At 42.5% G+C, this 12721-nt stretch overlaps 2 protein-coding genes across 3 annotated transcripts in view; both read right to left on the bottom strand.

Annotated features, from left to right (window-relative positions):
• LOC134816308 (ras GTPase-activating protein 3-like) overlaps positions 1–12721 on the bottom strand; it is an 89964-nt gene that overhangs the window by 32347 nt on the left and 44896 nt on the right. For both annotated transcript variants that reach the window (XM_063825104.1, XM_063825105.1), the window contains 4 exons: positions 9631–9748; positions 5005–5094; positions 1023–1087; positions 180–272 (listed from right to left, as the gene is read on the bottom strand). In XM_063825104.1, the coding sequence (XP_063681174.1) occupies positions 180–272; positions 1023–1087; positions 5005–5094; positions 9631–9748 (366 nt within the window). The remainder of the gene's footprint in view (positions 1–179; positions 273–1022; positions 1088–5004; positions 5095–9630; positions 9749–12721) is intronic.
• Positions 1–12721, bottom strand: part of LOC134816328 (TBC1 domain family member 16-like) — a 145907-nt gene that overhangs the window by 131379 nt on the left and 1807 nt on the right. The window lies entirely within an intron of this gene.

Raw genomic sequence — 12721 nt, 5'->3', positions numbered from 1 at the left:
TCTGTCTGTTTGTCTGTCTGTGCGGTGTTGTCTGTCATTGCTGTCGGTTCTGATTTTACCGCTTCTATTTTGTTGGACGAGGGTAAATAGAAAAGTTACGCTTGTTTCCCAACTTATATTATTAATAATAATGACCTATAAATTTCAGTAAGTAACTAATACTATTGTTGAGTAAATACCTGATGGAGTTATTAGGACCCACTATCTCCAAAACAGCGTACGGCTGAACCTTCTGCAGATCACTCATGTACAGGTTAGCACACTCTTTTAACCTGACATATTATAATAAGTCAGCAATAATTGATAGCATGATCAGTCAATTAATTAACTTATTACTTGGTTAACTTATAAAACGTAACTTTACAAATATTTTGATTCCAGTTAAAATTTACATCTTGATTACCCATGTTTTAACCTCCCACAACTTCAAAGACTTGTTCATACAAGCTCAAATCATACCCATATTTGGCTGTTCTAAATGTTCCACACAATAATCACGGTTATATAACATCACATCTAAAATGGTAAGCTCAACAATCTGGTGGCCGTCAGAACCGATTAATATAAATCACAGAACTCCGCCCCCTCAATCCTGGACCATATTTAGCGGTAAAATGACAATAATTCTGCTTTTCAGCCACCACCGATGAAGCTGAAGGAGAAGACAGGTACCAGCGAGAGAGAGAGAGAGAGAGAGAGAGAGAGAGAGAGAGAGAGAGAGAGAGAGAGAGAGAGAGAGAGAGAGAGAGAGAGATAGAGAGAGATAGAGAGAGAGAGAGAGAGAGAGAGAGAGAGAGAGAGAGAGAGAGAGAGAGAGAGAGAGAGAGAGAGAGAGAGAGAGAGATAGAGAGAGAGAGAGAGAGAGAGAGAGAGAGAGAGAGAGAGAGAGAGAGAGAGAGAGAGAGAGAGAGAGAGAGAGAGAGAGAGAGAGAGAGAGATTTAATTACAAAGTGTTGGGTTAAATATTATACATATAAGGTAACTGTATGTGGTTGAGAGAAGTGGCAGGTTGAACTACACACCTGACTTGGAGGATTATAGATTCGTTGTTATCAGTTGCAATGCACATCGCCACGTTCGCTTTACCCTGAAATATTTATAATGGATTATACTTGTAAACCTGTCTGGAGATGTGTGTTACACCCCACCCGCAGCAGCAGCTCGGTTATTATACTGAGTTCATTTAACTAGAATCCAAATTAAAGGTTACCTGTCAATGGTTGACACTTTATAAATTACCTGGTTCATATTACTACTTGACTTTGGACACGAGCCAAATAAGGAGCGCAGAGAGAGAGAGAGAGAGAGAGACACGTGACATACAAACTACTTGCTCAAATCTTCAGCGGGGAAGCTCACTATTTTAATCAATATTCAGTAATTTTACTCTAAATATATAATGTAGTGTTTGATGTGGAGGGTATGGACTTTGGGCGGGTTGTGTTGAAAAACTTATTAATCTAGCTATACTTACTAGAGTATACTTGCTAATACACATGGGTATAATGACCTGAGCACGTAACCGGGAGTCAAGAAGCAGAGTAAACTAAGCCAGGGACAGCTACAGAGGTGGTCAAGAAGCAGATTCAAAAATGTAAAAAATGTAAAGAATGCAATGTACATAATGTGTAACATAGTGGACTAAAAATATGGAATAAGTTCTCCCTACTTCATATATTATTCACCGTCTACAGAAGAACACATCGGTTGGTTAAACCATCTGTCGTATCACTTATACATTATACATTATATAATATATATATATATGTTATACATTTCTAGAATAACCCCTCCAGATCCATTTGGTTTAATCAAGGGGGGGGGGGGGGGGGGGGGGTGTCATGTCCGTCTATGTCCGCCTATGTCCTGTCCTTTTTGGATTCTATGAGACAACGGACGTGTTTTTTGGGACATTGGCGGACACGGACGGACATTGGCGGACTCGGACGGACATTGGCGGACCCGGACGGACATTGGCGGACTTGGATGGACATTGGTGGACATTAGCGGACATTGGTGGACATTAGCGGACAAACATTTTGAGGACTGAAGAGTACTGAAGAGTACTGAAGAGTACTGAGGAGGATGGCTGAGAAGGATGGCTGAGGAGGATGGCTGAGGAGGATGACTGAGGAGGATGACTGAGGAGGATGACTGAGGAGGATGACTGAGAGGGAGGAGAAGGATCAGGAAGACCCAGGAGGAGGAGGAGGAGGAGGACCCAGAAGGAGGACCTAGGAGGAGGAGGAGGAGAACTGAGGAGGATGACTCAGGAGGAGGAGGACTCAGGAGGAGGACTGAGGAGGACTGAGAAGGAGGAGGAGGAGGAGGAGGACTGAATAGGAGGAGGAGGAGGGGGACTGGGGGAGGACTGAGGAGGAGGATGGAGGACTGAGGAGAAGGATGAAGAGGAGGACTGAGGAGGACTGAGGACTGAGGAGGAAGAGGAGGAGGATGAAGAGGAGGAGGAAGACCCAGGAGGAGGACCCAGGAGGAGGACTCAGGAGGAGGAAGAGGACTGGGGAGGAGGAGGACTGTTGAGGACTGATGAGGAGGACTGAGGACGAGGAGGAGGAGTAGGAGGAGGACTGAGGAGGGGAGGAGGAAGAGGACTGAGGAAGATCAGGAAGACCCAGGGGGAGGAGGAGGAAGAGTAGGAGGAGGAAGCATCTAAATGTTATTTCCATTTTTGTCCGTTTTTGTCCATTTTTGTCCGTTTTTGTCCGCTCTATTTTTTGTCCGTTTTGAAAATATAGGGTACCAAACGGACAAAAAACATGATCCGCCTATAACAGCAAAAATTGAACATTTTATTTAGCAATTTAGGTGTCCATTAATGTCCGCCTATGTCCGCCTATGTCCGCCTATGTCCGCCAATGTCCGTCTATGTCCGGCTATGTCCGCCTATGTCCGCCTATGTCCGTCTATGTCCGTCTATGTCCGCCTAAGAGTACTGAAGAGTACTGAGGAGGATGGCTGAGAAGGATGGCTGAGGAGGATGGCTGAGGAGGATGACTGAGGAGGATGACTGAGGAGGATGACTGAGGAGGATGACTGAGAGGGAGGAGAAGGATCAGGAAGACCCAGGAGGAGGAGGAGGAGGAGGACCCAGAAGGAGGACCTAGGAGGAGGAGGAGGAGAACTGAGGAGGATGACTCAGGAGGAGGAGGACTCAGGAGGAGGACTGAGGAGGACTGAGAAGGAGGAGGAGGAGGAGGAGGACTGAATAGGAGGAGGAGGAGGGGGACTGGGGGAGGACTGAGGAGGAGGATGGAGGACTGAGGAGAAGGATGAAGAGGAGGACTGAGGAGGACTGAGGACTGAGGAGGAAGAGGAGGAGGATGAAGAGGAGGAGGAAGACCCAGGAGGAGGACCCAGGAGGAGGACTCAGGAGGAGGAAGAGGACTGGGGAGGAGGAGGACTGTTGAGGACTGATGAGGAGGACTGAGGACGAGGAGGAGGAGTAGGAGGAGGACTGAGGAGGGGAGGAGGAAGAGGACTGAGGAAGATCAGGAAGACCCAGGGGGAGGAGGAGGAAGAGTAGGAGGAGGAAGCATCTAAATGTTATTTCCATTTTTGTCCGTTTTTGTCCATTTTTGTCCGTTTTTGTCCGCTCTATTTTTTGTCCGTTTTGAAAATATAGGGTACCGAACGGACAAAAAACATGATCCGCCTATAACAGCAAAAATTGAACATTTTATTTAGCAATTTAGGTGTCCATTAATGTCCGCCTATGTCCGCCAATGTCCGTCTATGTCCGCCTATGTCCGCCTATGTCCGCCTATGTCCGTCTATGTCCGCCTATGTCCTGTCCTTTTTGGATTCTATGAGACAAGCGGACATAGACGGACGTGACACCCCCCCCCCAATCAACAAATAAACAGATGCGGTATTTACTCTTCACGTGTATAATGTAAGGAATATTCCTGACCTAAGAATCCTATGCTCTCAAATTACACCCCAACCTTCTGTTGTTTGTATGTTACAGTCTGTACGGTAAAACTACTCTCCGTAAAGTTAGGGGAAAAAACACCTTAATAGGTATCATTTTATGCACTATCAGATACACAATATATTGATAAGTTGATATATATCGTATATTAATCAATTAGTTGATCAGACAAATAGCTACTTGTTTGATTTCAACAGTCCAACACGTACACAGTACACTCTCGACACAGAATGACACAGGTCTACTCTGTAAATATCTAATCAGTGTACTAAACTTGATGATGTACCTTTGTACTGCATGTGAACAGAGAAAATGAGTATATTATAATAACAGTACAGACACAATAATACCGTGTTTATTCTGAGGATAACGAGGGGATGATTAGCAGCTCTGTTTTAGTGAGACAAACAACACGTTTGTTTACAGCTGTGCTAACTTTTAAACAGCCTGGTAAAGCTATTACAAGACGTCTTGGTGTGGTGTTGTAAACGTGCACAGAATAATCGTTTTAATTCAAAAATTCTTTAAAACATTGTAGTTGTTCATGATTTAAAACATGGGTATTTCCCACGACATGAATATTTGTTATCTTTGGAAATGGCAATATTTGATTGATAACATTCCAAAATATACGCAGGATTATTATAATCTCTCTGCACATGCACACTGTAGTGACTTTAATATATAATCAAAATGTGGGACCTATCAATATAATGGGGGACCTTATCAAATAGTAGTGTGTGTATTCTGTAGTGTAACTAGGGAGGCGATGTCACTACCAGTGCAAGTGATGCTACCAGTAGTACTACCAACACACTAAAATAAAATCAGAGTTGGTAATCGAGTTACCACTCCGTTTCAACCACACTGAACATTAGTGAATTGCCGGACTGTTAAAACAGATGGTTACTTAGAATATAGTGAAGAAGTCTTCTAGTGCACGAAAAATTAAATCCCTGGACAATACCCACGCCCCACAGTGAACAATATAGTTACTACAGTTACTAATACAGTAACCAGTTACATGGAAACTAAAGTAACAAGAGTATTACCTGAGCCTCCGAGTCACATTTGACACTCTTTAGTCCGTACCACTGGTCTTTGTTGGGTATCTTACTTAGCTGGTCCTTGGTAAACGTCACCTGCAGAGTAATTAATCAATAAATATACATGATTGTAATTATAATCTTTTACTATGTAATATTGTGTTACGTATTAGTAAATGTAAATGGTAAAACTGGGACATGAATGACCTTTAAATTGGAGACCTCATAGAGCCTGAGTTTACTCTAGTTTTACAATATATTACGATACACCACCGCGCCGTTCGAATGAACAACGAACTTTTACCGGCAGAGGGCATTGAAATTAGCTCATGTTATAATGGAAGAGGGGGAACACAGCTTCTAAAATGAAGAGCATGTACAAAAAGGAGGAAGGTTTTTAACAGGTTTGATTATTTGGATTTACGGAGGAAGATGGCAAATTGTTAGTGACCTGTGAAAGATTATTAAGTCACAATTTAAAAGCTAGATTATCAACCCTAAACTATTGTGAATAAGTTTAATTGTATTTCCAGTAGCTTTAAATATGATTATGTTACACAGGTTCTGCTATTAATAACGCTGTGATCTGACTTCAAACTACCCCACGGCCACCCTTAAAAACAGTAATTTAGTTTTTAATTCAAAGATTTAGCGATAGGAGGAGTGTATGTGAGAAATATGGTACACTTTTCCCATTATTTGACAGAACTACCATCAAGGAAGGAATGTCTAGGTGGAGGGTACTACTCAACAGTGGATTTGGGAGTGAAATCAGGGCTACATTCTACTGATCTCATTGTCACCTCGGTCTATCACGTGCGACTGGTTGTGTGATAATATGACACCCCTGATCCTTACATTTACTGGGAATATATTGGGCCTGATCAGGCCATCAGAGGTACTGGTGATACAATTTCGATCAGTAAATTATTAGTGTGATCGGCACGTATTATTACATGAGGGCGGAGTTTAAGGAACAGAAATAATCTTGCTGTTTAAACAGGGTTGCTGTCTGCAGATATCCTGTTAAACCCTGTGTTGGTGATGTAATGCGAGGTATCTTTAGATTTGTAACCAGGATACATTATTATACACAGCTAAACGGATCCTGGTGGTTATTTTGATTTTTAAGTATCTAGCCATGTTAACAAATAGTATTTATCGTCATGCCTCATTAGTCAATTATAATATATTCTGTTAGGTTATGATTAAAATGTTGGTTATAGTAACGTTTGCTCTGTGTTAGAGAATATTTAAATTATTTACTTTTATTAGACATTATTACCGTATTATCAACCAGCCGGCAGAGTTGAAATAGAACAACAAGTTTTCCAAAACTTGAAACTTGAAACCTGGTATTCTCGTTTCTTATCACTTATCATATTATCCATGTATCTTAATTTATAACTGATAACCATTTTACCAACTCACACAAACAATTCAACACAATATTTATACCAGTAGAAGCAGATTCTTATCTACTCTAAACTAAGTCCATTCTAATCTATTGCAGCTGCTTTATTCTGTGTATCTATTATTAACTACTGAATAATACTCAGTGATCAACAATGGTCAAATTTGGCCAAGGCAGGGAGTGACATTTTCGGTTGGAGCTGAAGCCTGGGATTTTTAGCGGTGTAGCACATATCCTTCTTTTAATAAGTTATAACCCTTCTTGGTAAAGCTGTATGTAAGAAAATGTCAAAACTGTAGCTAGAAATTAGAGATGATTTAGTAGCTGTGTGTAGCTGAGTGCACGTTTAAATGAGGATGTTATTAGAGGTGGTAGTGTGAGATAACACAGGAGCAGTGTGGTGACAGCTTCTGTGTATCCCAGTGTACGTGATTTGAATCATCTCTCCCTCTCTCTCTCCGCTCTCCTTCTCTACCAGTGAGCTGGTAACTGGTAACTGGTAGAAGTTACTGGTAACTGGTTACAGGTTACAGGTTACTAGTTACAGGTTACTGGTAACTGGTAACTGGTAGAGGTTACTGGTAACTGGTAACTGGTTACAGGTTACTAGTTATAGGTTACTGGCTACTGGTAACTTGAAACTGGTTACAGGTTACTAGTTACAGGCTACTAGATACTGGTTACTGGTAACTGGTTACTACAGTCAGCTGATCAGCAAGTTGCTCGCTAAAATCCTAAAATCAGGATTTTTGGTGTATGTGGTCTGAGTTATTGGATGCATTAAAAGTTTCGCATGATATAACGGAATCTTGAATATATTATGTATTAGCCAACTCAGAAGCGAATACTTTCACAAATAATATATCTCTCCTTCAACAATACCTTTGATAACATATTACACTATTTATATTAAACAATGCCACTATCATTAACCATCCCAACTGTGTCGTGAAGCCTGGGCACATGAACAAGTCTAGGGCAGGCAGAGCACTAGACTTTATTTTCCTGCGCCTCCTTAAAACATGATAAGAAACTATTTGTGCATTGTTATTTAAATATTGTAGCACCAACACTATTATATAGTGTGCACTGTTTTAAGTATTTTATCACAACACATTATACAGTAAAACCCCGATTTACCGAGCCCCGATTTATCGCAAATACCGATTTACCGCAGCTTTTTCTTTTCTCCAAAACTCCGCGGTAAATCGGGGTATTACCCTAGTATGTGCGCACTTTAATGTCAAGTATTGTAACGGAGTATCACACACAATTCGCGCAATGTAATGTTAAGTATTGTAACAGAGTATCACACACAATTCGCGCACTGTAATGTCAAGTATTGTAACAGAGTATCACACACAATTTGCGCACTGTAATGTAAAGTATTGTAACAGAGTATCACACACAATTCGCGCATTGTAATTTCGAGTATTGTAACGGAGTATCACACACAATTCGCGCAATGTAATGTTAAGTATTGTAACAGAGTATCACACACAATTCGCGCACTGTAATGTCAAGTATTGTAACAGAGTATCACACACAATTTGCGCACTGTAATGTAAAGTATTGTAACAGAGTATCACACACAATTCGCGCATTGTAATTTCGAGTATTGTAACGGAGTATCACACACAATTCGCGCACTGTAATGTCAAGTATTGTAACGGAGTATCACACACAATTCGCGCACTGTAATGTCAAGTATTGTAACAGAGTATCACACACAATTTGCGCACTGTAATGTAAAGTATTGTAACAGAGTATCACACACAATTCGCGCATTGTAATTTCGAGTATTGTAACGGAGTATCACACACAATTCGCGCACTATAATGTCAAGTATTGTAACGGAGTATCACACACAATTCGCGCACTGTAATGTTAAGTATTGTAACGGAGTATCACACACAATTCGCGCACTGTAATGTCAAGTATTGTAACAGAGTATCACACAATTCGCGCACTGTCATGTCAAGTATTGTAACGGAGCATCACACACAATTCGCGCACTGTAATGTCAAGTATTGTAACGGAGTATCACACACTATTCGCGCACTATAATGTCAAGTATTGTAACGGAGTACTACACACAATACTACACTATTATAAAGCTGTTGACATCTCAGTCCACAGCTGTACTGACATAATAATAATAATATCATGTTATATCAGCCCTGCCATCTTGTATAGATATACTTGCTAGTATAACCCTACATAATATACACAGTACTGTTATAACATAACCACGTGTCGCTTATATTTCTACACATGTGTAAAGCACCCTGACACAATCTCTAAACCCTCTAAAGAGGCGTGACAGAAACTCTATTACAACAAGCTGTTCTACTTGTATTCATTCAAAGCCCGTATAATGCTGCGCTCCTGCATTTTTACTGAACTTTTACAGCAATAAAGCCTTACACTTACATTTTCAGTACCAATAAAACCCCTAGAAATGCACACAACGATCACATATCAAGTGTTTTGTAGATTTCAAATGTAACTCACTTTTCCTGGTTGGAAGATTTTGACAGTTGGGCTCCTTCATAGAACACGTTCTTAATGAGCTGCCTCTCTCAAAAATATGTTATGTGACATTTGAGGGTGTGTCATGTACGGACCAATATTGTTCACTAATCCTAATATACATTCCCAATTTAGGGGGGAGTGTTGCAATAACTACCATATTTTGACCACTTGCATGAAAATGGATGAGATGAACACAAAGTCGATCACCTCGATATTTCCTTATCTACTGATCTTATCATGGCCAATAATATGTTGATCATAGCATTGACAGTCGACCAACATGAGTAAAACGGAAACCAGTGTTTGATGGATAAAACATCATCTCCTGTCAGTACCCTAACTGTATTTTCAAGGTACTAATCTATAATATGAGCAATATCATTTACTTTTTAATGATATGAACGATATGATAGTCTGTTTTTGATGAGCCCAGTAAGTAATGGAGTGATGTAATGTACACACAGTGATGTCATGCCGCCCGCTAAGTTACTACATTACTTAATGTTCAGACCTGAGGACCCTTCCCATGGTCAGACTCAATATGATGGCTCAAATTGCATAATAGTTAGTGCATAGCTTTTAACTTGATTGGGTGATGTTATCCTCATAATGATCAAGCAGGAAGAAAAAATATATCATATAATACAAGTGTAAGTTTATAAGCTTGATAGTTGAAATTATACCTTGCCAATTGTGGAGACATTGGTAATGGAGAAAGTTGTGTCTGTTGTGATGAGGTGAAATCCTATCGTCCAGAACGCTCTCGGAATCTCAAACTCGAACTGCTCACAGAAAAACGGACTGAAAGTATTATTTGTCATTTATAGACAAAGTCAGTCTTTTTAGAGAAGATATTAAGATCAGTACAACAACTTTATAGTGCGTCTAATAATAGTTACTGTAAAACCAGATATTTTCGCGATTTTCTTAACATGAATAATCTTCACGGCATTAATTTTTGCATTCAGTTTCATTTTGAGCGCAAATTTCTGCGAATTTTTGTGCCCTAAAAAAATCGTGAAAATAAACTCCTCACGAAAATGAATGGTTTTACAGTAAAGTTGACATAGATTCGAAATTGAAAGAGTTTTCACTGAGTAAGTAATTGTAGAAAGTTTTAGCTTGATTTACGAAGAGTTGACTGAAGAATAATCTGATTCATATTAGTTAACTGACAGAGTCGAAAATGAAGGTGATTTCACTGAGTAAGAATATGTAATTGTAGGAAGTTTTAACTTGAGTTATGAAGAGATGACTGAAGAATAATCTGATCATTGGTTTGGTAAATCGTGTCCAAAGTGTTAAAGTGATGGTTATGATTTGGTTTTAGCAATTATTTTACTTAAATTCATGCTTGATAGGTAGACAACATCATTTTAAACACGTACGCAAAGTTACACTCCCAGATTTACTCCCTGATCCTTGTAATTCCATTTAGAGTATCACTCTGTTACGTCACGACAAGGTTCTACAGAGGCTCGAGTGCGGGTCGGTCCATTGTTTTATTAGTGTTTAGCCCCATAAAATGAGAGTTAATCACGCATATTTCCGCATTATAATGGTTGATATGCATGAGTTAACTATTGTTATGGGGGGGAGCTCATGTTTTTTGTCCGTTCGGTACCCTATATTTTCAAAACGGACAAAAAATAGAGCGGACAAAAACGGACAAAAACGGACAAAAAATAACAAAATTGAAATAACATTTAGATGCTTCCTCCTCCTCCACCTCCTCCTCCTCCTCCTCCTCCTCCTCCTCCTCCTCCTCCTCCTCCTCCTCCTCCTCCTCCTCCTCCTCCTCCTCCTCCTCCTCCTCCTCCTGGGTCCTCCTCCTGGGTCCTCCTCATCCTTCTCCTCTTCAGTCCTTCTCCTCCTCCTCCTCCTCAGTCTTCCTGCTCCTCCTCCTCCCTCTCAATCCTCCTCCTCAGTCATCCTCCTCAGCCCTCCTTAGTCCTCCTCCTCCTCCCCCTCCTTCTCAGTCCTCCTCTTCATCTTCCTCCTTAGTCCTCCTCCTCCTCAGTCCTCCCCCTCCTCCTCAGTCATCCTCCTCAGTCTTCCTCCTACTCTTCCTCCTCCTGGGTCCTCCTCCTGGGTCCTCCTCCTCCTCCTGGGTCCTCCTTCTGGGTCATCCTGATCCTCCTCAGTCCTCTTTTTCCTCCCCTCCTCAGTCCTCTTCCTACTCCTCGGTCCTCCTCCTCCTCAGTCCTCCTCCTCCTCAGTCCTCCTCCTCCTCATCAGACCTCCTCCTCATCAGACCTCCTCCTCCTCCTCATCAATCCTCTCCACCAGTCTTCCTTCTCCACCTCCTCCTTCTTAGTCCTCTTCATCCTCCTCATCCACCTCCTTCCCCTCCTCATAATTTCTCATCAGTCATCCTCCTCAGTCCTCCTCGTCCTTCTCCTCAGTCCTCCTTAGTTTTACTCTTCCTCTTCCTCCTCCTCCTCCCTATCAGTCATCCTCCTCAGTCCTCCTCCTCTTCCTCAGTCCTCAATCCTCCTCATCTTTTTCCTTAGTCCTCCTCCTCCTCAGTCCCCCTCCTCCTCCTCCTCCTCCTATTCACTCCTCCTCCTCCGCTTCATCCTCCTCAGTCCTCCTCCTTCTCCTCCTCCCCAGTCCTCCTCCTCAGTCATCCTCCTCAGTCCTCCTCCTTCTCCTCAGTCCTCCTCAGTTTTACTCCTCCTCCTCCTCCCCGTCCTCCTCAGTCCTCCTCCTCAGTCCTCCTCGTCCTCCTCCTCAGTCCACCGCCTTCCCCTCCTCATCATTGCTCTTCAGTCATCAGTCATCCTCCTCAGTCCTCCTCCTCTTCCTCAGTCCTCAATCCTCCTCATCTTTTTCCTTAGTCCTCCTCCTCCTCAGTCCCCCTCCTCCTCCTCCTCCTCCTATTCACTCCTCCTCCTCCGCTTCATCCTCCTCAGTCCTCCTCCTTCTTAGTCCTCCTTCTCCTCCTCCCCAGTCCTCCTCCTCAGTCATCCTCCTCAGTCCTCCTCCTTCTCCTCAGTCCTCCTCAGTTTTACTCCTCCTCCTCCTCCCCGTCCTCCTCAGTCCTCCTCCTCAGTCCTCCTCTTCCTCCTCCTCAGTCCACCGCCTTCCCCTCCTCATCATTGCTCTTCAGTCATCAGTCATCCTCCTCAGTGTCCCTCCGCCTCCCCTCCTCCTCCTCAGTCCCCCTATTCAGTCCTCCTCCTCAGTCCTCCTCCTCCTTCTCCTCAGTTTAACTCCTCCTCTTCCTCCCTCTCAGTCATCCTCCTCAGCCATCCTCCTCAGTCCTCCTCCTCCTCCTCAGTCCTCCTCAGTCCCCCTCTTCAGTCCTCCTCAGTCCTCCTCCTCCTTCTCTTCAGTCCTCCTCAGTTTTACTCCTCCCCTTCCTCTTTCTCAGTCATCCTCCTCAGCCATCCTCCTCAGTCATCCTCCTCCTCAGTCCTCATCCTCCTCCTCACTCCTCAGTCCTCCTCATCTTCCCGTTTTTTGGTACGGCATGTAGGATTTGAAATTCCCTCCCAGGTCTTTGTGAGGAGTCTCCCACCTTGTGACTACAACCTCCAACAACGCAGGATGATGGCATAATGTCAGAAAGGCACCATTATCGACAAAACTTTTAGCTATAAAAGAAGAGTGATCAACATAATAATTAGCAACTGTTTTTAATTTAGAAAAATTGCAGGGCAAACCAAAAACGGGTCAAGAAACGTTAAAAATCAATTGTGTAGGAAGTAGGAACAACAACTTGTTGCAAGGATTACAGCCTGCTCTAATGCTGCCCCGCGGTATGGGACC

The sequence above is a fragment of the Bolinopsis microptera genome, chromosome 6 (genome assembly GCF_026151205.1).
Source record: "Bolinopsis microptera isolate Bmic1 chromosome 6, MBARI_Bmic_1.0, whole genome shotgun sequence".
Lineage (NCBI taxonomy): Eukaryota > Metazoa > Ctenophora > Tentaculata > Lobata > Bolinopsidae > Bolinopsis > Bolinopsis microptera.
The sequence above is the reverse complement of the archived record's forward strand: the minus strand, read 5'-3'. Positions and strand labels throughout refer to the sequence as shown.